This window comes from Castor canadensis, chromosome 12, assembly GCF_047511655.1.
Source record: "Castor canadensis chromosome 12, mCasCan1.hap1v2, whole genome shotgun sequence".
Taxonomy (NCBI): Eukaryota; Metazoa; Chordata; class Mammalia; order Rodentia; family Castoridae; genus Castor; species Castor canadensis.
Window position 1 is genome coordinate 14,750,727 of NC_133397.1, and position 27,745 is coordinate 14,778,471.

Consider the following 27,745-nt stretch of genomic DNA (forward strand, 5'->3'; position numbering starts at 1 on the left):
TGAAATAGGAAAAATCACCATTTTTGCAACCAGCATAGTAAACACTGGTTCAGGCAAGAAATCATCAGCACATGGTGAATCTAGGGCTGGAAATGTGATGAAAAGCAGGATATCAACAGTGCAGTGAAGTGTCTCTCTACAGAATGCTTTATAAGTTGCAAGGGAAAGAACAGTGAAACATTCAATGTAGAAAACCAAACAATACTTTTACTGGATGGTCAAAATTAACATCACCAGCAAAGGTGAGAGATATATATAACTCTGGATGTGACAATCAGAGGACATACAATGATGTATTGTAAGATCCTGGTCAAGAATGCATAATGTGAATCTACTTATGAGCAAATATCACGTAAACCCCAAAAAGCATTCTGTAAAATAACATGGCAAGCAAATGAAATATGTGATCCAAGACTGTATCATAAATAGTAGGAAAGTCACTGAGAAGTGACACTGGAATTTTATCAATGTTAAATTTCTTGCATTTCATATAACTATATTGTGGTTATATAAGAGAATATTCTTGTTCTTAAAATGTATGCCAATATACTATGAGGTAAACAGTCATGATACAGGCAATATACTCTCAAATGGTATAGGAAACATTTTTTAAAATATGAGTTTGAATGTGTCCATATACACACACTAAATACAGGCTTTTACTAATACATGTACCTTTACAATTTTCAATACTTACAACAATGTAAGTTATGTTTATATCAGCTGAATATTGGCAATTTTGTTCTCAATACATTATTAATTCTGAGTGGGAAAATTTGCTAAGACTGAAATTTTGTTTGGGGTCAAACTGTTTCTCAATTCTTATTATTATAATTATTATTTATATAGTATTTATGTTATTTATATTTTATAACTGAAAACTAAAAGTAGTATCTGTGTGATTAGAAGAGCATAGAATTAAAATAGCTTTTGTATAGTAAAAATGTACTTTTTGCTAATATTACTAATTTATTAAATTAACATTATAAAGCCACAATAATTGAAAGTACTTTTAGAATAACTCCATGTAAGTCTATTAATATCACAAAGCAAAAAATTTAAAAAATTGGTATACTACAGGTGCATGAATAATATAATGTATATGAAAATATATTAAAGAATATCTAAAAAAAATCAAAAGTATAATAAGATTGGAAGAAAAATGGGTAGATTCTTTTATAATTTAGGAGTAGAGAACACTTTTGTGTTTTAAAAGCTTAGATATACAAACAAAACATTGACTATATAAAATTTCTGCACAGCAAATACACTCAAACTATTAAAAATGACAAACTGAAAATAGTTCTCACATCTTACCAAAAAAAGCTAATGTCTTTCAATATGAGGAATTTAGAAATGTAAGAAAAAGTAACAGAAAAATGGAAAAGTACGAGAAAAGTTCACAGATAAAAATGTACAAATAAATGAACCATAAAACAGAAAACCAAGGTATTCAACCTTATTCAGTAATAAAAGAAATGCAAATTTAACTTGCACTGAAAGGTATTCTTTCCTTTTGAAAACTATCCATCGGCAAAAAGAATCTAAAAATGATCACACATCGTTTTGTCTGTGGGAAAATGGGTACTTTAGTACATTACTGAGGAGAGTGCAAAATAAGTGTAACTCCTTGTATACAATGGAATTTTACTCAGCCATAGAGAACAATGAAATTTTGTTGTCTGCAGGTAAATGAATGGAACTGGAGATCATCATCTTAAGTGAAGTTAGTCAGGGTCAGAAAGTCAAAGGCCAAATGTTTTCTCTCTTATGTGGAATACAGGCCCAATACAAATATAAGCAATATCATGAAAAACAGGACACGCTAAAGGGAGGTCATATATAAAAGAGGGAGGGTAAAAGAAGAAAGTTAAAAAGATGAATACAGTTGATGTACTTTCTACACAAGAATGAATATAGAATTTTTAAGACCTGTTGGAATCACCATAAGAAGGTAGAAAGGAAAAAAAACCAGAGATGAACCAATTCCCGTTATAATACATATATACATACATACATACGTGGAAATGTCACAGTGAAACTCCCTGCATAGCTATCTTATACAACAAAAATGTCTTTTTTCAAAAACAGAGAATAGGAAGGAAAAATAGGTCCTGTCTGGGGGCTGGCACCAGTGGGAGGGGGGAGGATATAAGAAAATGGGGTAGGAGGGTTAATATGTGGAAATACTGTGTACACATGTGTATATATATGGAAAAATGAGACCTGCTGAAACTATCTGAGGAATGGGGGAAGTGGGAAGGATAAAGGAGAATGGTGGAGGGGGTGAATTCAACTATAATAAATATTGTAAGAACTTTGGTAAATGTCACAGTGTACCCCCAGTACAACATATAACAAAAAATTTAAAAATTAAATGAAAAACATGTAAGTGTAAATCCTACAAAGGTGAATCTAGTCATATCTGTAAAACAGATCCATAAAACAGCTTATGCAGTGTACTATTTTGTGTATCTGCAAGGATGAAACATAATATATATTCATATTACCTTGCATTTGCATATATAAAACATGGAAAGCATACTTACTAAATGTCATAAAAACAAAGAAAAGTGACGAAGATGATGAAAACAGAGATGAGGTAAAACTTTTCATGGTCTACCCTTTTACACTGTTAAGCTTCCTTTAATCATGCCATATTCTACACATAGCAAAATCTCATTATAACCCACAAATTATGATTTGTCAATCAAAAATATGAATACATTTTTAAAAATTTAAATTTTTTAAAAGAAACCTTCACTTACTATTATTTCTTCCTGTTGTGTTCCATTGTTTTTGTAAATAAAACAGATCATGCCCGTTTTCAAGGTCTTTTTTTAACATGAAAGTTCACTGTTTAACAGCCATAATTTTCTACTACAAGTTAACCGTTCTCCAATACCTATACACTATTTCTAATTTTTCAGTGTTACAAATAATGCTGCAATAAACCTTTAGTACAAACTTTTTCTCATTTTGGATTAAGTTACAGCAACAAAATTACTTGGGCAAGTGAAATTTCAACAAATATTTGACACATACTACTCAACTGCATTTCGGAAAGACTTTATTAACAATAATTAATACACTATGATTCCTGTATATTCTGCTTACTGTGAATTATCTCACTTAATCTTCCTATCGGCCCCATAAGGTATTATACTCATTCTGTAAATGATGAAACTAAGGCTCAAGGAGATTAGATAATTGCCAAAGTCACATAAGTAGGTAGAACTGCAACTTAAATGGACATACTCTTTCTTTATAACCTGTGCTCTAATTCTATTAGCGATTTAATTATTTGCCAGTAATATAAAAAAATCCATTTCACTAAAACCTCACTAATTCAGTATTGTGGGGTTTTTTTTTTTTTTTTGCTTAAATCTTATTTGATGCATTTGAAAAATGACTTTTAATTGTTTTTGAGTTGCATTTCTTTCTTTTTGTTGGACTGGAGTTTGAAACCAATGCTCAGGACTCCAAAGCAAGTATTTTACCACTTGAGCCACACCCCTAGTCTGTTTTGCTCTGGTTATTTTGGAGATAGGGGTGCGGGGGTCTCACAAACTATTTGCCTGGGCTGGTCTTGAACCAAGATCCTCCCAATCTCAGCCTCCTAAGTAGCTAGGATTATTGGGTGTGAGCTACCAGCATCCAGCTTTGATTTGCACTTCTTGATTATTTGTGAAGTGAATACATGAATCTTACAGATATAAAAAGGCACTTCTGTTAAAATGTCATTCCACAACTTAATTACTGAGAAGAGAAAAAGATTATTATTAATATACATTTAAAAGACTAATTCTGCTCTACTATAGTAAACTTCATCCTAATTAAAGGTTTTTAGGACTTGATAATACACATGGATAATAAAGTAGAAAAGGTACCAACCACTTACCTCATTATTTCCTCTCGATCTCCATGACTAGCATGTTCTGCCTGTATCTTTTGTCTTAATCGATTAATTTCTTTATCTAGAATTGATGCAGATTTCTTTACTTCTATCCGCTCTGGACAGATCTGTCGTGCTTGTGACATTTTCTCCTAAGAAAACAGATGTTTAATATCTTTAAAGCTCTTCTTTCATATTACAATTCATTAGACAACTTGTGCCAAAATATGCAAAGAAAAATTCTGAACTTAGGTTTAAGACATGTATTTTACTTATATTTAGTATTTAAGCTTTATACAAAGGACACAAAGTCATTACATATCTTAAAGAGAGAAATTATATTATTATGCACAACTTCAATAAACTGCAATATTACCACAACTTCCTAGTGAAACAAACTGAAAACAGTGGTCACAAAAAGTTGGGACCAGGACACTGAGGTTAGACACAGCTTTCTGTGATACTTTGGGATGGTTCCTGAACAAAACTGGCAATAAAAATACAAACAAACCCTCATGTTTGGAAATGATGAAAAAAAAAAAAAAGAATTTTCACATATAGTACTTATTTTATATTCACAACCTTCTTCTGTACTGTTTTTAAGTCATAAAAAAGTGAGGAAATAGATTTCGGAGTTTAACTCACTTTCCTCAAGATATATAAAAGCAATTTGGCATCTATCTCTTCCAGTTACAAGACTGCCTTTGATTTACTCTTTAAGAACAGAGTTACTGCTTAGTTATTAACAAGCGTGGTTGGCAGGAGCTCAGATCCAGCCCAGCCCAGCCCAGCTACTCGGAGGAAGGGTGCCTTTTTCTGACACAAAGTGGCTATCTATTTGCCAAGCTAGACACATAAAGTGTCATGCAAACCACTGGAGAGTGCCATTTTGTCAATCACTGAGAAACAGTCTCTAGTCTGGCCTAGTTAGGTCTTCACACTTTGAGCGACCCTAAGTCTCTTCTTTTGTTGATTCACCTGTTTCTAGAAACACGACATTAGAGAAAGTATGGTTTAATAATTATGACTAAGGTTGTAAACAAAATAACTTGAAAGAACAAAAGTGGTGGATAACCTCTAGCTCCTTTTCTTTCATGTCTAGTTCTCGTTTCTTTTTATTTAAGGTATTCAAGTGTTCCTTCTGTTTTTCTTCATAATGCCGCTTCCCTCGTTTTTGGTTATCCACTTCAGAATCAGCAAGGTTTAATTCATCCTGTTTGAATAAAGCCAAAATAATCTATGAAGAAAGGATTGCTTAAAAAAAAACCCTTTCATTCCAGATATAAAATTAACAACTCAAGGGCTTGGGGGCATGCTCAAGTATACAATGCCTACCAACAAAGTACAAATTCCTGAGTTCAAACCCTTGTACCACACCAAAAAAAGAAAAAAATTAACTCAATGGTAGGTAGGATTATACTGCCTGGATAGGCAAGTGTTATATAGTTTAGCTTCATATGTGATTGAGCAAAAGTTAAAATTCTTATATGAAGTCTCCATTTATATGGTGCTTTCCACTATTTTGGTAAATAAGGGAGTTTCCAGGGAACCCACATTAGCCTTAAGAAATTTAAACAGTGCAAGTGTTAAACCCAACAATCGCCGCTTATCCACATGAGATGCATTGTAAGAATCCACAGACAGTACCAAATCTTACATGTACTATTTTCTACCTGTACATACATACCTAAACATACCTATGATAATTTAGTTAATACATTAGGCAGAGTAAGTACATTATTAACAATATACTGTAAAAAATGTTCACATTTTTGGACTGTGGTTGACCACATGTAAAGAACAGAAGAGAGTGCAACTGGATAATGGAGAATTTAAATTTATACAATTCTAAAAACTGTACAAACTACAGTATTAAAAAACAAAATGGTGGTTGCTCAATGACATGGGGCAGGGAGTAAGAAGGGAAAGATTAAAAAGGGACAAGAAAAACTTAAGGGTATGAAGAATTATGCTCTTTTTTCTGATTTTGGGATAATTTCAAAGATTTGTACTTGACAAAGCATATCAAATTGCACACTTATCTATGTGTATTTACTGTATATCAATTATCTCAATAAATCTGCTTAAAAAAATTAAAAAGGCTCCCGGCACAAGAATCACCAAATTAAGTTTTAGTCAGTTTATTCATTTATTTTTTTGATTCTAGCATGGTCATATATACTATGATTATCAAGTTTAGCTTCAAGAAAGAGAAACACACACCACAAAGTACGTAGAGAAATCCAGAAAGAAAAATAACTTATGAAATGACTAAAAACTGAAAATACTAACCTTATGTAACAGGATTTACAGGATCTCATGACAATTAAATGCAAGTTACCCATACTGACAAAAAATAAGTAATACATATGGTAGAAGTTTGATAATATATAACTTTCATAAGAGAGTTCTGGCAAAAACAAAAGAATTATTACAGGAAAACATAGATAAACTATTTCTTTTCTTCAAACAGAATAAAAAATGGTATGACTCATGATGAGGGAAGAGAATAAAAGTGGTAAATAATTTATGGAACAGAATGGGTAATCACCAAGTTTATAATCATTTTTTAGTAGAAAATTTCAAAATAAATAGACCAACTTTCCTTTAGGGAACAATTCAGCATATTATGAAACCAAAGCAATAAATTAACACCATGTACATGTACATACATACCTAAACATACCTGTGATAATTTTTCTCTGAGAAACCTTAAAAAGGAAACTATGGAACTTACAAAACAGTAGAAAGAACTGCTACATTTATTACTAAAAAAATCATTAAAAATTTTATTCTCTGTAGAAAGCTAAATAAGTAATTTAAAAAACTCAGCAACATTAGGTAAGTAGCTACAGTATGAATTGTCACTTGCTTCATGTAAACTTATGAGGTTTTGAAAAACTTTGAAATACTGGAATTTTCAAAAGCATAGTGACCTTTGATCCATATACACTTTGTCCACATCAGAAAATGAAAGGACCTCTTATTACTTAGAAGGACCATCCATCTTTTAGGCTTGATGTGAGTCTTATTCTCTGTCCAATAAATTTAATTTATAACAAAAGCATTAAGCTTGCAAGTATAATTCAATATAAACTATTCAAACTGAAAAACATTTCTTATGCAAGATTTCAACGACTATGTATTTAAGCAGAACACGCCACAACCTTGCCACCTCCAGCACAAGCAGGATGAAAGTCCCAATGGAAAACAGATTACATCTGGAAGCTGCTAATGTATCATCACAATGGCAGATTCCTAGGAATTACTGTCAGCTAAATTCTCTTGATCCTATTGTTACTGACAGCTAGTGTGACATGACACCAAGAAGGAAAAGCCTCCTGGTTACTGGCTGACTACATGTAGGCTCACTAAAAGACCTACCCCTGACCTTTCAGTGATTTTCAGCCAAGACTAAGTCAAGAATTCTTATTGCCTTCTGCCCACAGTCTCTGCATTTGAAATTTTTTATGGACTCACAAATTCAGGAGCTGCTTTAGCCTAGAGATCCTTAAAAGAAGAGAATAGTGGTGTAGCTTAGTGGTACAGTGCTTGCCTAGCAAGCATGAAATCCTGGGTTTGATCCTTAGCACCACCAAAAACAAAAACAAAACAAACAAACAAAAAAAACAAAACAAAATATAGCTTACTCTTCATCATTTCTTATGATTTAAGTTTCCTAGGATAGTTTACATGCTATTCTTTCTTTTTCTATATTGTTTTAGCACATTTTGTTATTTTGATTTAAGTAACATTGTTCAATTCTTTACCCATGAAAGATATTTTATATATTATCTTTTATTATAATTTCAGTATTATAATTCTCAAGTTTTAAATTCTACTTTGCCTATTCCTGAATTTTTTAATGTTTATTTCATTATTTTAAAATACTAATTATGAAAGAACTAGAAATCATGTTAAGTGAAATAAGTCATAGACCAAGAAAGACAAATATCACATGTTCTCTCTCATACATAAAATCTAGACCTTAAAAAAATATGACAAGAATGTATAGTAGGAGAACTATTTGGGGTAAAAACCAGCAGAAGAGTGGAGGGTGAAAGGAGAGGGGGAGGAGGAGTGAATATGACCCAAGTACTCCATACACATGTATGGAAATACAATAAAGAAACCCTTTTGTTTTAAAAAGAGGGGGAGATGAGAATAAGAAAGAGTAACGGGGGGGGGGGGCGGGGGGGGATGCATTTGATCAAAGTACATTTACATACATGTATGAAAATATGAAACCCTTTTGCATAAATATGTCTTTAATATTTTTCCTTTCTAGCTTAATATTTAATTTTTATAATCCCTTTACTTATCAGTGAACTGTCTTATAAATAAATTTGAAGTTATGAAAATAATTCAACTCTTCATTAAAATGGTAAAATAACTAAGCTATCAAACAAGATAGGAAATTTACCCAATTTGTGAAATAATTTTACTTTCCTAAATCTATCCTCAAAAAGCACATGCTAGTAAGTCAACTGAATTCACCCTGGAATGTAAATGAGGTGCACGCTGATGAACAGGAGGTACAGAGCACTTGACCTCAAGATGACTTTTATAGCAAATACTCTTGAGTTACTCAAGGAAAGCCGGGATAAAAGAATAGCAGGCAGAAACAGAATAGATGTGCAAAATGTCCCTACTGGTGTAGGCATGGGGTCGGGGAATTCCAGAACAAAGAGGCAACAAAAGCTGTAATCTTTTGGGGAAAAACAGGACAGCCAGTGGCTTTTTTTTTCTACAAGGCAAGAACAGAAGTCTTTACTAATTGACTTAATGATGAAAATTTGGTATGTACCATTCTTTATATTCCACTTTATATGGCTATATATATTTAACCAATAATTCCTTTCAGGCAACATCCAAAAAGTACTTTGGATATAAAACTCAAACATCAAAAGGCACAGAAAGGAGAGTAACAATGATCTATACCTTAAGCGGATCTGCCAGCTCTGACAGCTGATTAATTTTTAATTTCATTGCATCATACTTGTTTTCTGCTTCTATTTTCAGACTTTTAAGATGCTCCATGTTTTCTTTTTGGTGCTCCATATTTTTCTCAACCATTTTCATTTTGATTTTATTTTCTTCAGCTTCATCTTCCTGATAATATTCAAAGAACATATAACTAAGTAAAATACTTATCAAATAGAAAAAAATAAAAACAATTCTTAGAGGAGAAAGTACAGGCTATATGCAAAACAGATCTAACAAACACAAAAGACATTAGAATTTTCATAGCCTTGAAAAGTTCAAAAGAAAGGATGATATTTAGCTGACAAGTTAAAATATATTCTGCTCGAGGTTACAATCAGAAGTAACTTTTATTCTATCTACTCACATTTATCAAAATACTTAGTGCATATAAGTACATACTTTGTCAAATGTTTTAGATGTTAAGTTAAAAAGTAATTTAATACACAATTCATTGCCTTTAAGAAATGTGGTTTATCAATAAACAGAATTAAAGAAGAAAAATAGAAAGTGTTGACTAGTAGCAAACCTGAGCCTTCTCACTAGAGTAAAGCTTTGACAGCATAAGCATGTAAGTTGTGGCAAAATTCATTCATATGGAGAAGACAAAATCAATTTTGTATGCATGTGGCATACAGGAAACATCAGAAATGTGAGGGCTATAGCCCAGGGAGTTTCTACCATAGCTACAGCAATCATAGAGAACAGCTGCAATGAAAAGGATGTTTGTAAAAGAGCGAGACTTGAGGGCCATCAATCAAAGGAACAGTTTTACCCTTTAAATTACACTTAAGTCGAAGAAAAGCTTTTTACCAAAGTTGCAATATCTACAGACTGGTGTTCTTCTATATTCTCAAGTTCCCGAATTTCAGAAATATTTTTTCTAATTTTCATCTGAAAGTAAAGTATTTAGAATTTAATAACATAAAAATAAATAAAAAACAAAAACCTTAGAAAGAAAGTATTAATCCACGAAGCTTTTCTACATTTCATGATACAGGATTTCAGTTTACAAAAGAACATTATTAACCCAACAGTTCTCAAAGTAAGATCTAAGTAACACCTGGGGGTTCCTAAGACTCTTTCAGGAAGAAATGATTTTCATAAAATCACTAAGACAGAATTCACCATTTTACTAGCATTTTCCCACAACTGTACAGGTGATTTACAACTATACCTAATGCAGTACCACAATGGACTAAATGCAAAAGCTGGTATAACTCTGACCAATTTTATTAAACCACACATTAGGAATTACAAAAATATAAAAATTCCAATCCCAATAATTCAGGAGGATGTTTAGTTCCAGGCCAGCCAGCGTCCACAGTGACCTGTACCTCAAACAAAATAAAACAAAGAAAAACCCTAATCTCATTAAATCCCTAATTTTCATATTATCATTTAAAAAAATTAATATTCTTAGCTTTTCTAAGCTAAGAATTTACACTGATCTAAGCCAAAAGGCTAAGAAGGAAAAATTCTGTTTTAAATTTTAAAGATGTAAATATTGACAGTTATAAGCAATAGACGAAAGCTGCTCTTAAAAGTGTAAAGGGACATGAGGCCACAATGTTTATGCACTGCTAGAAGTGAATGACAAGATTTAAAAGTGCTCCTGAAAACATTAATTTCATTCTTCTTTATGGTTGCATAATATCCCATTGAATATATCCACCCCAAAATGGATGTAACTGGGGATCAAGATAAATCAAACTTAGAAAGACAAACATGAATGTTTCAGCTCATACATGGAATCTAGACATAATAGTAACAATGACAATAATATGACGATAATGTAAAAGGGAGTATTTGAGAGAGAGCAGTAAAAGAGGGAAGGGGAAAGGAGAGGATGACGGGGGTGAGTAGGATCAAACTACATTATAGGTATGCAAGTAGCATAATGAAACTCAGAACTATTTTTAAGAAAGGGGGGCATGGGAGTAATAGAGGGAGTGAGTGTGATCAACACACATTTATGGAAGTAACACACTGCAACACCTTTGCACAGTGAATGTACACGAGTGACCTCAGGGCTGCAGTGTGGTAGGCCAGCTCTACTGCCTGAGCCACTTACAGAACTTTTTGCTTAGGTTATTTTTGAGATTTTTTTTTTTCATGGTTAATGTCCAAGGCCAGCCTGGACCAAGATTCTTCTATTTATGAGTCCTTGTAGCTGGGATAACAGACATACCACCAGGCCCAGCTTAATGATTGAGATGGGGTCTCACTTTTTCCCAGGCTGGCCTTGAACAAGGTCATCCTCATCTCTGCTTTCTGAGTAGCTGGGATTATAGAAATGAGTCACTGTGCCCATCAAAAAAAAATTTTTTAAATCAACCTTGAAGTGGTAAGTTGAGAAAAACAAGATGCTTATTATTTTTTTACCTTTAATTCTTTATAATGTAGTTGACACCTTTTAAGAAGGTCTTCGTTGTGCTTAATATCCTTGTCAAGGGCAGACAAATGCTGCTGAAGATTTAGTATCTGAGCCTTCTTATTTTCAACTTCATTCTCCAGATCACTTGATGGAGAGGACAAAAATGAATAAATAAGTGTATTCTCAATGTTACAATACTTTATACCTTTACAAAGAAAAGCTGCTTATAATAACTTTAGAAAATCCTATTCCATTAAAGCAGTTCTACAGTCCTACCAAATTACTGATAGCATGAAATTACAGAAATGTCCCAAAACACCTTCTAAGTTAGAGTTTTACTGATTTCATTAACAAGTATTTATGGTGTGACTTCCATGTGCCAGGCATTCTGCATAGCGGCAGATAGAAGTAGGAACAGAATTAAGACAAAATCCTTTCAAAAGAACAGTATCAGAGTAAACTGAAACATTAATATTACACGTCCACAGAACTACCGGATCACAAGAGTGCATCTGAGAGAAGAAACAGAACATATTTTCTAAAGTTTTCATCAGCTGGGCCAACTACATGAGAAGATGGGAAGAAATGCACACGAGCAGACAGTGATGAAAACAAGACTTAAAAGCTCAACATTCCTTGGTGAAAAATGCTAAGAATGTGTGGGGCATGAAGGGGAAGAGAAGGACAAGGAAGAGATGGAGAAGACAGATGGCAGACCCCACAACCAGAAAGGCTCTCCTTGCAACACTGTCAGTGCCTTCAGAAGCCATCTTTTCCTTGCTTACTGGGTCCAAGCTCCTGTCCTGCAAAGATACATGCTTTGATGGAAAAGAACCGCCTTTGTAGTTAGTAACAAACAACTTTGCCCTGGTCTAAGGTGTCCACCATATTTCACTCAGATATGTATTTTTCCACACTGTAGTATCTCTGAAATAGGATACCATTTTCCAGTCCATGTTTCAAAATTAGCAGCATTTCATTTCCTTTTTGGTGACACATAATAGTACATAAAATAAATAGTGGTACATACAATAACTGCTACCTTGCTAGAATTTTCCATTTTAAAAAAGCTCAATAAATGTTAGTTGAGTGATAAATAAAAAAAATGGAGAAAGGTATAGTTCTGCCATTTCAGACAGAAATGAGGCCAGATGTTAAAACCTAATATGGTTCCTCATTAAATATTTGGCAAATATTTAATAACTATTTACTTTATCATAGATGTCTATACCTTTATTAACAAACAGTAACTTTGCCAAAATACAATTTACTAAGTAAACAAACCTGGAAATTTAGAACCTATACCAACTATATTTTGCAAATTCATTTTTTGTTATGTAAGACTAATTTTTTTTGGGGGGGGGGCGTGGTACTGGGGATTGCTCTACCACTTGAACATAATTTTTACCCATTATGAATGTGTTCCTCCTAAGTTCTCAATTAACTTTTACACAGAGAAAGAACACTTGCTATCTAATGAGATATATGAAGCCTGAACTACTAAGTATGTGTTTGTTTATGTATGACGAACGAGCTCTCCAACAGCACGCTCCTCACTCTCATCCCACACTGTGCTCTGTCTCCACGGCACAGCCACCCGAGCACAAACAACTATACTTTCTCCATTATTTTCATTAATTTATCACTTGGCTAACATTTATTGGACTTTATGTCATGTGTAGTCTATCTCTCCCTCTTATATTAAGTGTCTGGAGTTTTAGGGAATCATTAAATGTTGTTACTTGAAGAAATGAATGAAAGAATAAAATATAAAAAGTATACTTCAAAGCAGTATATAAAATGTTATACTGTTTTGGCGATTCAAAACTGTACAGGTAATTTTTTATAAGCTGCATTATTAATTATTTGGAGAGTCTGCTTACACATTTTGTGTACTTTCATAACTGGTAACTTCATTGGGATAATAAACAAAAGCAAGGACCACAACTTCAAATATGCTGGTCGTTCAATTTTATGTATTGCTAAGTGTCCCTAAACTTCCCATTATCCACTATAGCTATTTTATGCTGCTTTATAATCACATGAAAATGACCAATATTATTTGAAAATAAGAATTATCTTTCAACAAAATTCTCATTTCCTCTGTATACACAAGTCATTTAGAATACTTATACTTTTGCTCAACTTTATTTATTTATCTATTTATTTATTTGTGCAGTAGTGGGGTTTTAACTCTGCATCTTGCATTTACCAGGTAGGAACTTTACCACTTGAGACAAGCTCCCAATCCTTTTCACTTTGTTATTTTCCAAATACGGCAGCTCATTTATGCCTGGGCAGGCCTGAACCACAATCCTCCTACTTATGCTTCCTGTATAGCTGAGATAACAGGTGTGTGAACTTTTTGTCCAGGCTGGTCTATAACCGGATCCTCACAATCTCCACCTCCTGAGTAGCTAGGATTACAGTATGAACCACCAGACCTGGCATAGATAATTTCTTTTACTTAAGTTCTATTTAGCATTTCTAAATCATTAATTCAAGTCCAACCCACCAATTCACCAAATGAATTAATTCAGTTGAGAAAGCATGATTCTACCGCACCAAAAATGCTTTTTGCAGGCTCTTAAGACTCACTACACGCATTACTATGTTAACTTCTTAGTTTGCCTCCTTTAGCATCTCTATTTTCCTAGGCATATGTTTTAATTGTGTCAACTGATTTTCTTTCTTGAACAGTACAACTGAAGAGTACCAGTCAGAGACATTATGAGGAGTTTAAGCCAGATTGTAGACCAGAGCACTAGATCCTGAGAAAAGCAGCGAAATTCAACAGCAGGCACCGAAATGAATGCAGCTCATTCACATTCTGAGTGAAGGTCTTTTTCTCCTTGTGGACAGGTAACAATGTGCAGACAAGACAGTGAAGGGAGCTCATTTTTCGTACTCAGTCCTGAATATTGTCATTAAAGGTAATGATGGAAAATATCAGAACCCCACAACCAGCTGAGCAACTTTGTAAGACCAAACATTGAGATAAATTATAGTTCATCAGTTAAAAAAAAGAAAACAAAAACACCAAGAGTTATAGCAAAGAAACTAAACCCCAAAGGAAGTAGTGGGAATAAAATAGTAAAGCTAAACTTGACTCCAACCTTATTTCAGAATCCACATCTCTGCTTAGGAACTTAGGTCTTGTATTTTCAGATGAATAATAACGTCCTGCAAAAACTTGATCACCATCAGCAGTAAAAGCTTCTCTACAATTTTTAGGTGGCTTTTGGGACTGCATTACTGCACGAGCTACAGAATTATTCTAAAAGAACAGAAGGGGAAATGCATTTTTAAAACAATGCCAAAGTACTTCCAATGGACACAATTTCAAAATGTTACCTGTCATTATTTTAAGACAATTCAAGTGTTCATATTTAAACAGTCAAGTCAAACACCCCCCACCCAAAAAATAATAATGATATCCACCCGCGAAATTATTTCACAAAGAATAGGTCAAACTTATAAAGTTCCCTGGGACAGAAAACACAAACCAACCAGATCTGTATTATCCTACAGATTTTCCTATGAGGTAAGAGTGTAATGGTGAAACTCATTAATAATTCTACAATAGGAACAGCAATAGGAATTTGTTAAGCCATCTTCAGTTCTGAACATTGAAAACTGATGTAAAATACAGCAAGCCTGTGGGTCATACTTTGATCAGCAGCACCGTCTCTATGCTCCTCATGTCGATCAGGCTATTTGCAACAACTGCATTATCGATTTCTAAAGCTGTCAGAACTGTGGGGTACTCTGGATGGTGAGCAGCTCTAGGAGACAAGAGGACCACATACCACACTTTAAGCATAAAGTCACACATAACTATAAACATATGAACGCAAAGCATACACACAAAAGCGTGTGTGCGTATATATGAATGGGTGAGTAAATTATAAATTAGACAATATAAAATATCTGGTAATATTTGGAAACACATCTGTAATAGGTTTATTGACTTAACCAATGTTTATCTAATGTTCTGTGGTAGTTAATATTCTAAGCATATGACAAATACCAGCTCATTTAATCCTCGTAATAACCATGAGGCAGATATTATTCCTTTATTTTTTTTCTGATGAAGATGATTCAGAAAGTTTAATGAATTCCTTAATAATAAAGCTAATTTAGTGAAGACAGAATTTTAAAAGACAACAGATTTAGAACTCACATTCTTACACCTGTTTGCTTATTATAATTAAAGTTATAATTTCCTAAAATCATATACTGTAACTATACATAAACATAAAAGTCGATTGTTTAAAACACATTTTAAATAGCTAAATAATTTTCTCACTGATATGAGAGGAAAAAAAAAAATTGAACTAAAGGTTACTATCAATGAGAGGAAGAAACAGAAAAGATATTCTTAGCTGGGCATGGTGGTATATGCCTGTAATCCCAGAACTCAGGAGGCTGAAGCAGGAGGATTGTGAGTTTGAGGTCACTCTGCGCTACACAGCAACACCCTGCCTAAACTGGGGTCGGGGGGAAGAGAGAAAAAGCAAAATTCTTACTAACTGAAATTGAAATTTGGGCTCCTTAAAGAGCTGTTCCATCTTTCAGTTTAAAATGTAGACATCAAAGTTGCTACCCCAGCTCTAAAGAATACAAACTAAGAATAGTAAGTAGAAAAGCAGTGAATGGTCAAGGGGGAAACAGTGTGGCATTTTGTGTTTTCTTACTCCTAGAATTCCAAAACAAGAAAGCTGCCATTGCATAGGTCTTATATCTATTCATGCATTAACTCAACAGGAATTTACTAAGCACCTACTATGTGTCAGGTGCTGTCCCAGAGGATGGAGAGAGCAGTAAAGAAAATGGACTACATGCTTTTCCTTACAGAGCTTATATTTTAATGAAGGGGAAAAGAGACTAAAGTAAAAAAGGTCAGCAAAAGCCTCACTAATGTGACACTAGGCAGATCCCCTAGGAAATGGGAGATTCAAGTGGAAGAGAGATTACAAGGACCCAGGGGGGGCAGCAGAGAATCCAGGTGGCCAGTGTGCTGTAGTGGACTGATCAGTGAAATAAATGTTAAGAAGATAGATCATGCAAGCTCTAGAGGTCACAGACAAGCCCACGATAAAGAAGAAGATGGGAAAGTTGAGGGTGCTCTGGAATGACAGGACCCAATTTTACCTGACTCTGTGCGGGCTGCTGTCCTCAAACTGTGGTATCAGGGATCCAGATGCAGAAGGTCAGCCTATCCATAACAACACTCAAATGAAACATGAAGATGGCTTGAATGAGAATGGAAGCCAGGTTCAGATATTGGTTGTATTTCATATATTTATGGGCTGGCCTCGAACTGCAATCTTCCTGATCTCAGTCTCCAAGTAGCTCAGATTACAGGGTTGGGCCATTGGTGCCCAGCTTTGGATGTTTTTAAAATATAGGATGTGAGGGGGAAGAGAAGTCAAGCATGACTGAGATGTTTGGCAACTGAAAAACGAATGTGGAGGGGATGATAGAAGGTGCAGGTTTTAAGGTAGAAATCAGGACTTTGGCTTACAGACATGTTAAATCTGGAATCTAACATGTCTAGACATCTAAGTGGAATATATATATATATATATATATATATATATATACAGTATATTAAATTCTAGAGTTCAGAGGAAAGAGTCAAGAAAGACATAGTTTGGTAATCACCAGTGTATGACATGCATCTGAAGTAATGAAACTCAGTGAGTTTACCCAGGGAGCACCTACACACTGAGAAGAGGTCAGGAGCATCAATAATAGTCAGAGGTGAGGAGGAAGAAGACAGACACTGAAAAAGAACACCTGAGAAATTAGGAAAATCAGAAGAGAATGGTTTAGGAGCTGAGTGAAAACATGTTTCAGGAAGAATGAAATGATCAATGGAGTTGAATACTATCAGTAAATCAACTTAGTGAACAATGAGTACTAAGTACTGAATTAAGTGACACAAAAAACATTGATGCCTGGACAAGAGGTTGATTTGGAAGGTAGTGAAAAGCCAGACTGGAATAGGCTTAAAAAGAGGGGGAAGAGAAAAACTGGAGACACAGACAAGTCTTTTGAAGAGTTTCTCCTTTGGGGAAAACAGAAATGAGATAGTTAACAGCTAAGTAGTTTCCTTAGGATACTGTTCAAGTGGAAGTAAAAACAGGACAGCAAAGAATGGTGGGCAGTGCTTTAGAAATATCAAGCAGTGTCAGTAAAACAAAATAAGGAATGAGGAAATAGGGGAATGAGAAAAGGAGTCCAAGAGGGAAAGAGGGGGTATGAGATTCTAGTGAAACACAGACTTGGCCAGTTGTTCAGCACAAGTTTCTATGCTAGGAAGGAGTAAGCATTTCTAAGCAGACACATATCATCAATTAAGGTGGAGCTGCTAATAGTTTGCTCTAAAGTGCCAAGTCATAACCACCCTTTCCTTTTCTATACTTTCCTGGGATTTAATTCATATTGACTTATAATTAATCACACTACTATTAATTGTAGATTGAAAGACATTATAAAATTAATCTAAAGGAACTAAAATAGAAATATTAGCAATGAGCGGTCAGTGATGGAAGACAAGGAGACAAGGAAAGGTTAACATGAAACAGGTTCAAAAAAACAGTATTAAGTAGGAAGCCTAAAGAAGACACAGTGGGCAAAGGAAGTTACACATAAAATTCAGGGAAGCAAAATGAGCCTCACTGGTAAGAGGAGTTATAGGACAAAATGAATCACTTAAAACACGCACACACAGTATACATGATACCTAAAGGAAATACATCACAAATTTAAAATACAGGAAAAACATGCTTAAAATCTGGCACATTTTTAATGCTGCAAATACAAAAAATATGTAAAGAAAGAAGTGACAAAAAAAACCCAAAAAAAACAAAAACAGGTGTGGGGAGCATTATAATAGAAGGTGAGGAGATGAGAAAAAGCCCATAAATTAGGCTAAGAAGCATCTAAAAGGTAGAATGAAAAGCAGACGGTATCATAATAACAAAAGGGGTACAAAGTTTTAAGGGAGGTAGGTATATTTAATAATATCTAATGCCTAGGACAAAGCAAACTCATATAAAAATATACCTATTTCACTTGGAATTGGCAATAAAGAAATAACTGAAAAATATGAGTATTTTCAGCAACAGTTTGTCAAAGATTGCAAGGTACCCTAAGAAGAGTTTGATCTAGTGCATTTATAGTGAAGAGGAAGGAGTTAATAGAAAAGTTTAAGTTTAAGACAGATTTTTAAAAAGTGGCTCATGCATCAGACAAGAAGTCAGAGCACAGCAGAACAGTCTTAAGACAGAAAGAACATGTGTTCTGTTGAAATGGGGCAAGACCAAAAATACAGACACAGTTATGAGGGAAAGTGTAACAGCAGGAAGAGCAGTTCAACACCTTCTACTTCTTCTGAAGAGAAGTAACACGGACATTTTTATTAAGAAAAAAAAAAGGAAATTACATTTCCTGACTATCCTCCTGGAAGCTAGGCACATGCCTAGGTAGGTACTTTGCCATGGCAATTTAAGGAGGCTTAACTGAATGAAATGGGTCCTAAGTATCTGATGCATTCTGACATTATTAATAGTATTTTATTATTCTTTTGCATTAAAATACTATGTCCCATTTTATAATTTATCATTTGAACCAAATTTTCACATACTCAAAAACTACACCTTCAATGTTTAAGATAGTTAAAAGTTGAAAGAATATTAAACACATTCAAGACTCTTATTACTACCCTGTCAGAAGGACTAGAATTTGCCTTCTACTACTACTGCAACAACTCTGTGCTTCAGCAGCCTATTTTCAAAGCTAAACTCGGACTTTGCCATCACTTGGACCTGTAGGTTCCTACCTTCAGGTAGGAATGCCTGTTAAACCTGCTCTCTGACTTAATGAAAACTAATCTAAACATTTCCTTCCAAGCCTCACTTTCTGTGGGCTCCTCTTTCAACAACTTCAATTGTTCCCCATTTCTTCTCCATCTCTCATATCCACCTCCTCTAAAAATGTGTTACAATATTAATCTAACAGGACATTCTCCAATGACATTTATAAATAACCAAACATTATTAGTGAAAAAACCTACAGCCACTATGCCTAGCTATTGGTTGAGATGAGGGAATCTCACTAACTTTTTACCCAGGATATCCTGAAATAATGATCCTCCTGACCTCAGCCTCCCAAGCACCTAAGATTAAATGCATGTTGCCCAGCAGTTTTATTGATTTCATCCTAAATATCTTTTAATCTATTCCTTTCTATCAAAACTGAAAATGTTATTATCTGTGCAATAACTTACAATGTTATGTCTATCTTTTATATACAATTCTATTTGCCAGGAAAACAACCTTTTGTCTCAATAAACATCACTTAAAAGACTCATTATTTATTATCTCTTCTTTGAATTCCCCCAACTCACCTGACATGTGATTTAATGACTCCCTCATCTGAACTATATTTGCATCTTATAATGCAATCTTGTCAATGACCACAAAGAAAAGGCAATTAGTTGTACATAAATTCTCAAATATGAAGGACACAGCATTTGACTTAATTTTTTAAAAAAGTAAAAATAGAAGTTTTGGTTTTTATGTCTTTGAGATGGCGTCTCATTATATTATTCAGGCTGGGCTTTAACCCCTGGGCTCAGGAGAACTTCCTGTCTTAGCCTTCTGAGTATTTGAGACTACAAGGCTCCCGCCACTGCACCTGGCTCACATACATCTATTTTTAAAGTAAACTGATGGGCAAACAGTTACTAAAGAAGAGTTTGTGTATTGTTTCCTGAGAAGGGCTGTTAGGGTCATTAAAGAAAATAGCAGTGTTCATGGATTCTGTGAAACACCTTGAGAGTTTAATAATGAGTTCCAGATCCTCCTTTAAGACCTCTTTCTTACTTTGGTTGGTCTGCATCATTCCCTCATCAGCATACTTTCTATGCCATACTACATGTTTCCTTTACAAAATAGACCTCATGGGAAAACTAAAGGTTATTAAGTAAGAATCTCCTATGTGTTCATGTTTCTCCAATGCCTACAACTGAGGCTTACACTGAAAAGACACTGGCTTGGTGAAATTTTACAAATCAGTACTAAAGATATGGTCAAAATCAAAAGCATTTAACTCTTTCCAGTCTTGCATGTGACTAACCAAAACCAGAAACAGTATTTAATTTGATTACCTGTGTCTTACATCATACATCTCACTCCGAAATTCAGAAACTATTATCTGTGGCCTAGAGGTCCCTGGTGGATAAAACCTTTTCATCAGTGCCTGAAGTACTCTTTCATCAGCATGATTATGGCAACAATAGGCTTGTAGAAGTCCTTTTAAGCAAGATTCAATAGCCAAAGCAAGTTCGGGGTCTCGGAGATGAATGCAAGCTCCTAAAAATGATAGAAAATTATAGAAGCATTCATAAATACTTACTTTTGGAATATTAGTAATTCTTTTAATAGTTCATAAATGATTTAATATTTCCATATTAAAGCAGCTTAAATGACACTACAGATCTTATTTTAACTGAAGGAAAATCCCTGACTACTTATTGGACACACAGAGAAGAAAATGCCAAATCCTGTGAAAAATATCACCCCATTCTAAAAAACACCAATGACTTTTCCATGTATGCACTATTTCAGCTTTTCAATGGTGTTTTGAAATCAAAAGATTTATAGATTCTTTATTTTCTCTAAAACTGAGTAATACTGGGATTTTAGATTTAAGAATGGGTGGAAAAAAGCCTCATCCAATGAAATGGAAACTGATATATATAGGTTCATATCATTTAAATGAAGTGACACTACTGCCACAGTTAAATACACTAGCTTACTAGTAAATAGTATTTACAATGATAGCATCACAGAGGTAACGCCCTGAAAACCCGACTAACTGAAAAGATCTCTAAATCCCATACATGAATGAAAATAAATAACCATAGACTTAATCAATTGGAAGAACTAGAAATCATGACATTCAACCTAAACAGAAACTAAAAAAATAAGTCATTTTAAAGGCTACACAAAACTCAAGGGTTTATTCACTACATCTTCACATCAATGGAAGTAAGCAACATATTCAAATCAATTCATTCACTTACTCATTCAGGAAAAAACAGCTAAATTATTCAACTGTATAACCACTTTTCCTAAGTTTTCTTTCTTTGATTTTTCTCTAGGCTTTAAAATTTTAAGTGCGATTTTGTCATTATTTAAAAAAATGTTCACATACAACTACAGAAGTGGATTCAACTGACACCTTCTTAAAAATAAGAACATATGGTTGTTATAACCTTTCTAAATGACAAATACCTAAAGGGCCTACAGGCTTATGGGTAAAATATCCCCGTCTGTAGGCATCATCTATTGCTTCCAGAAGAGCTGGAACATGAGGCCCAAATCTTTTTATTCGATCAGTTCTACTATCTTTCAATTCTTTAAGTTGTCTCTGATTATAGTTCAGTACATGCTTCACATCTAATTCTTCTCTCCTAAAAAAGTAAAAGTAGAAAAACAAAACAGGAATGTGATACTTATACAAAAAATTCAGCCATTGCCCATAATACCTACATGCTAATAAATGGCCCAGCTAACCAGAATTCTTTATTTGAAAATAACTGTCACCAGACAAAAATAGTTAGCAGTCCTCAAAGCTTGCATGAAAAAAGTGATAGAACAGTAATGAACTGGAATCTCAGAAATCTTCTAAATGAGCAAGAAAAGTGGTTTTAAAAGATCATTTATTTGCATAAGAAACAAACAAAAACATGTTTTCTCTTCATATAAATAGCAATACTATATGATGTTTAACAAAGTTGAAAAAAAAATTACTTTAAGGATTTTGAACTTACTTAATTCTGGCATATTCTTCTTTGTACTTTTCTATGGCTTGCTGAAACTGTTCAATTTCTTCATTGACTGAATTTTCCTGATCCTGTAAGGACTTTACTCTCTCTTTCAACCAACATATTTTTTTTTGTCTTTCCAACCGCTCAGGTTCCAAAGATTGATCAGTACTAGTAGTAAATAACACAAAGTAAAAAAGAATGTTGAGTAACAAAAATCCAACACTAAAAAAGCATAAGCCAATGTAGCAAAAATTTCATTAACACTGAAGACAATCCACTGTACCTAGATTACTTTATTACAAAATGAGGCCATCATGAAAACTGCCGAGAATCATACCTTTTCTTTAGTTCTTCAATTCTTTTACAAAGCTGCTCATCATCTTTCTTTAATGCTTTGTACTCATTTAGGGAGCGGTTATATAAAACCTAACAAAAAATTACACATACTGTAAAAATATATACTGTTCAAGTCCACTTCTGCCAAATTTCTAAATCAGCAGCTGAATTATGTGCAGAAATTCATTTTTAAATATCTAAGTTTTTACTATGGAGTTTTTAATAATTCAGGAAAAAACTTCTCACCTCAGCTTCATTATAGGTCTTTTTCTTTGCAGTGAGATCTACTTTCAATGCCAAACATTCTGGTGCTCGTGCATTTGTCTCTTGACTAATCTTTTCTAGCTTATCTTGAATGTCTTTGTATTTGTTTTCTGCATCATTAAGTCTGACCTTTAAGAAAACAGCATTGTTGGAGTATATTTTTCTTCAATAAGGAAATAAAATCTTTTAAATAATTATAATTCCTGTCCAATTAACAAATTTAACTTTACTCTGCTAGATAAGCAAACTACTTATATAAAAATACTAAGATACAATTTAATTTTGATCCATATTTAATTAAATAACAAATGTGTTATCCTCTGAAGTTACAAAGATATAACAGTTGTCATTAAATATGACAATTAAAAGGAGATGAATTTAGCAGAGAAACACATACAAACGGATGATATAGTCTGAAGACAGTAATGTCTAGGTGGGGCATATCTATTTATAATTGTGGGTGGAGCACATCTATTTATAATTGTGGGAGCATAGAGAAGGAAACTATAAATCTGCAAGAAAAAGTGATGAGTGCTTTCAAAGATGAATCAGCATGTGAGCTGACACTTGAAAGAGTAATCAAAGTGTACCAAGAGACAACTTGCGGAAAGGTGTTAGAAGCAGATGGAGTAGTACGTACAAAGGTTATTGGTATTTAAAGAATTAAAAGTATTGCTGGAGATTAAATTAAGAGCACAGGGTAGGAAATGAGATAATGGGTGGAAGAATCTTGCATTCCATAATAAACAGCTTACAACTTAATCCTCCACATTATAGAGGGAGACAAGATATGACCACATTTGCATGCTAGATCACTCAAGAATCACTATGGTAGGCAGGTTGGAGGCAAAATTAAAGGAATAAGTTTGAGTACGATAGTAATAAAACAATGCAGAAATCTTAAGGGACCAAAATGGGGCACCAACAATAGGGATGCATTAGAAAGGACAAAAATGAAAACTATTTGATCAGGAGCCAGCAAATTTCCTCTCTAAAGAGCCAGGTAGTCTGTAGTCCAGGCACTTCCTCCTTTACTTCCATATGGAGGACTTTGGTGACTTTCTTGAATTTTAGGTAGAGGACTTTCTACAGAACTTTTAAACCTCAGGTTAAAATTTACCTTAACAAACCTAACAATAGGTGGTCCACTACATAAAATTCTCTGACAGGAAATCTGGGTTCTGGGTCCCAAAACTCGACCCCTTAAATGTCCTTCAGGCCTTGTTTTCAGTTCTGAATTCTCAAGCTTCTTGATACTTGGCTTTAGTGCTATTCAAATTGACAATTATCTTAGTACCCCTGTATTTCTCAGGTCTTTTGTGTTTCAACTCCTTAATAAACCCAAGAGTAAAAAGCTTCATATTCTAGTATCTCTAATCAGTAAAAAGTTCCATTGTCCATGTGCCTAAGAAGTCAGCAATTTCAGGCTCAGATAAGCTCATTACAACAAAACATAGTACTGAAAGATAACTAAACAAAAGCCCATGGAAAAAGCAAAGCTCTGGTTCAACAGAGTAGTAAATTCAAATGCAGGTAAATATATAGCTGAAATTGCCATTCTTGTAGGTCATAAATAGTCTAACACCAGCAATTTCATGACTAACCTACAACATCTACATAAAAATAAACAGTAACTACCTGTTGTTCTTCCATTTTCCTGTCAAGTCTAGCAGCACGATCTTCTCCGATTTTGATATTATCTCTGATAGCATTCAGTTGTTTCTCAATTTCATTGACCTAAAATGAAATTATATAGCAAATCATTAAGATTAACAGTGATCAAATATATTCTGAATGTTACAAATATATGTGACCAAGTAACTAAGAAAAAATTACCACTGCCCAAGCCATCTCATGCTTCAAATACTCTAAATTAGTCTTCATTGTACTTAAACCAGCAATACTTTGAAAACGTTCCTCTTTCTCCAAACACTGGCGTTTTAGTTCAATAAGTCGCTTTAAAGGAAAAAAAGGATATATTTCTTATTAACACTGGTTAAAAACATACTTTGCAAATGTATTTCTTTTGAAAACAATGCCTAAAACATTTTGAAGTACAGTAATTTTGTTAATTTCCTCACTATAAAAATGGTCAAATACACTTGACTAAAAACAAAGGAATTAATATTCAAGGTCATACAAGCCCCAAAACTCACTTTCCCATTTTCCCTCTTTAGTCAGAACCTGAAAGACACACAAGCCTCTTCTTCCAGACAAAGCAGTAGTATTCCAAAGTAGTAATACACATTCCAAAGATAATGGAAACATCAGAAGGAATTTATTACCCAATTTTTCATGTCTAAGTTCTCTTTCAGTAACAAAGAAAAACACCAAACAAACACAAGCATCATGTCATTAGAACAGCTTATGAAGTAGCTTCTAGGTTTTACTCTGTACACCTGGAAAGAAAGGCTCTCCCCTTCATTTCTACTTTCTATACTCAACCAGGGCCTAAACACTGTACACATTACTCTAGTTTCCCAATGTAATATCCTTTCCCTCTCTCCAGGATTATTTCAAATCTGAATGGACTGTCTCTCTACTCCCTCATCATTTTCCTTCACTGACTTCAGAGGACATAGAAATTATCAGTCAGAAACTTCTCCAACTTCTAACAATCTACCAGTCTAAAGTAGTTCTCTACTTACTGCTGCAAAGCACAGGTGGCCTCATTTTATATATTAGTCCAGTCTCCATCCCCAACTTCATGTTGGACCCTACCCTTCTTCATTACCATGATTTAGTCTTTGCTCACTTATCTTTCTGACTCATGAACAAAACCACTATTACCCATCCATCCCTCCACACTACCTCCTCTGAAAATTCTTTCCTTTCCAACCAAGTTTCATGAAAATTATTCCTATCTCCTCCATTTCCTCACATTTTCCAGCCCCACAAATCTGACTCCTGTTTTCCCCACCACTGAAATCTTGTCACAGTCTAGCAAAGCATAACGCAAATAAGTACATGGTGTGATTTTAATATTTGTTAATATGGTGACTTTTACTTTCTCTCCTCCACATACTATTTATTAAAAGATTTAGTTATTTATACCTAACAATTTATTTGTGAGAATGAGCATTCAATCAATTAGAAAAATTTTTTCTTTTTGGAGGTAACAAACTTTAAACTGAGCCACCTCCCCCCGGCCCCCGCTTCTTATTAAGTGCAATTATGCATCAGGAACTCTTCTGCACATGGGGAAGTGTTTCTTAAACTTCATAACCAAAATATCTCGTTGAGGACAAAGTACAGCATGGAAAAAGTGGCTATTTAACCTCAACTGGACTAAAGAAGGAAATTTCTTCAAAGCTCTGATTTTTATTTTAAATAATAAATATAACATATACTATGTTATAGAGTAAATGTGCAGGGCTGAGGGTGTGGCTCAGTGGAAGAGTGCCTACCTAAGCAAATGTGCAAGCGCTTCTTGTCTGTAATGACAACATATATCTCGAGAAAACATACTCTGTTAACTTTATGGCTTCGCATTGTTCCATACACACCACCACACAGTGCAAGTGTGAAGGGACAGTATGGGGAATGAACACACCAATCCCTGAGTTTTCACCTAATGAGCTACACGATGATAGGCCTAACTTTAAAAATATACAAAAACTTGAATTAAAAAGGCCAAGGTGACCTAATGAGTTTTACAATCACTATTACCATTAAATCCAAAAAGAACAGGCTAAAAAGTTGCTAAAGACTCAACTGGTCTTTAAAACTAAACAAAACAGTAAGATACAGAATCACGTAAAACTGGCAAGATTTAATGTACTGGATGAAGAGCACAATGTAAGCTTTATTATTCTGAAGTCTTGATTATCTGAAAGAAAGCTGGGTCTTCAGGAACTTGAAAAATAGACTATCATAAGAAAATGTAGCAGATGCAGAAACCATGGTTGGTAGGAGTGATTTAAAATTCAAGCAATTTGCATGGCTACCAAGTTGGTAAATACTGATGTGACAGCAGCTACTAAGTTATCAGGTGCTTAAAGAAAGTTAACATTTTACAAATGTAATGAGTCATCTATTACATGTAATTAGAAGGGGCACATTATGTTTAATATTGGTTTGAGGCTTGTGCTTATTAACCCAGTAAAATAAATGCTCTATGTTTTCAAACTATTTATACTGAAAATTAGTGATACCATAGTGTGGAACCGATTACTCATATTATCAAGGGAAAAGTAAGATATAGCCTTGTCATCTAGTTAATAGTAGAGGAAGTTAAGACAATAACTCATTATTTCAAAACAAAAAAGGCTAATAAATGTCCTGAATTAAAGACTAAATTTCATATGCTTCAGAGTGTTATTAAATAAAACATTAGTTTTATATAGTTATAAGTCTATACAGAGCAGTGTGTGTGTGTGTGTGTGTGTGTGTGTGTGTGTGTGTACATGTATATGGACTCAAGGACCTTCAAGCACTCTACTACTTGAGCCACACCCCCAATCCTTTTTAACTTTGTTTTTCAGATAGGATCTTTCACTAACTTTACACAGGCTGCATCCAGCCTCTTGCCTTTTATCTCCACCTCCCAAGTAGCTTGGAACACAGATGAGTGTCATAACGCCCCAGCTTGTTGAGATAGGGTCTCCCTGACTTTTGCTAGGGCTGATCTCAAACAGCTATACTCCTGTATCTGTGCTGGGATTACAGGCATTTGCCACCATGCCCAGCTCAGAGGAATGTAATTTTATGATACCATTACCTTAAGTACACTCAAATAAATACAATGATATGACAGTATTATCTATGATAGCAATTCCTACTACAGGAATGTGGCTAATCTCAAAAAGATTTACACTATTTACAAACCTCTTCTCCTTGATTTATCTGCTCCTTTGTTCTTTCTTTTGTTTCCATAATGTATGAATAATCTTCCTTCATCTGTTCAAGTTGGGTTGCTTTCATGAAGAACTTTATCATCAAAAAGAAAAATACAATTAGGAGTTCATAAGCTTTCATGGAACCATAAAAAATAAAGAGAAATTTGGTCCCTGAAAACTTTTAGACCAATTATGTAAAAAAACATTAA

The 27,745-nt window shown here is 34.1% G+C and overlaps 1 protein-coding gene across 3 annotated transcripts in view; it reads right to left on the reverse strand.

Moving 5' to 3' along the window:
• The window catches only part of Smc6 (structural maintenance of chromosomes 6), a 68,571-nt gene that overhangs the window by 24,353 nt on the left and 16,473 nt on the right, over positions 1–27,745 (reverse strand). For all 3 annotated transcript variants that reach the window (XM_074049210.1, XM_020172599.2, XM_074049211.1), the window contains exons 8-22: positions 27,526–27,627; positions 24,535–24,654; positions 24,337–24,435; positions 22,681–22,827; positions 22,436–22,524; positions 22,102–22,266; positions 21,563–21,741; positions 20,434–20,638; positions 14,926–15,040; positions 14,372–14,532; positions 11,264–11,399; positions 9,692–9,772; positions 8,837–9,007; positions 4,971–5,108; positions 3,902–4,047 (exon numbers count right to left, since the gene is read on the reverse strand). In XM_074049210.1, the coding sequence (XP_073905311.1) occupies positions 3,902–4,047; positions 4,971–5,108; positions 8,837–9,007; positions 9,692–9,772; positions 11,264–11,399; positions 14,372–14,532; positions 14,926–15,040; positions 20,434–20,638; positions 21,563–21,741; positions 22,102–22,266; positions 22,436–22,524; positions 22,681–22,827; positions 24,337–24,435; positions 24,535–24,654; positions 27,526–27,627 (2,054 nt within the window). The remainder of the gene's footprint in view (positions 1–3,901; positions 4,048–4,970; positions 5,109–8,836; positions 9,008–9,691; positions 9,773–11,263; positions 11,400–14,371; positions 14,533–14,925; positions 15,041–20,433; positions 20,639–21,562; positions 21,742–22,101; positions 22,267–22,435; positions 22,525–22,680; positions 22,828–24,336; positions 24,436–24,534; positions 24,655–27,525; positions 27,628–27,745) is intronic.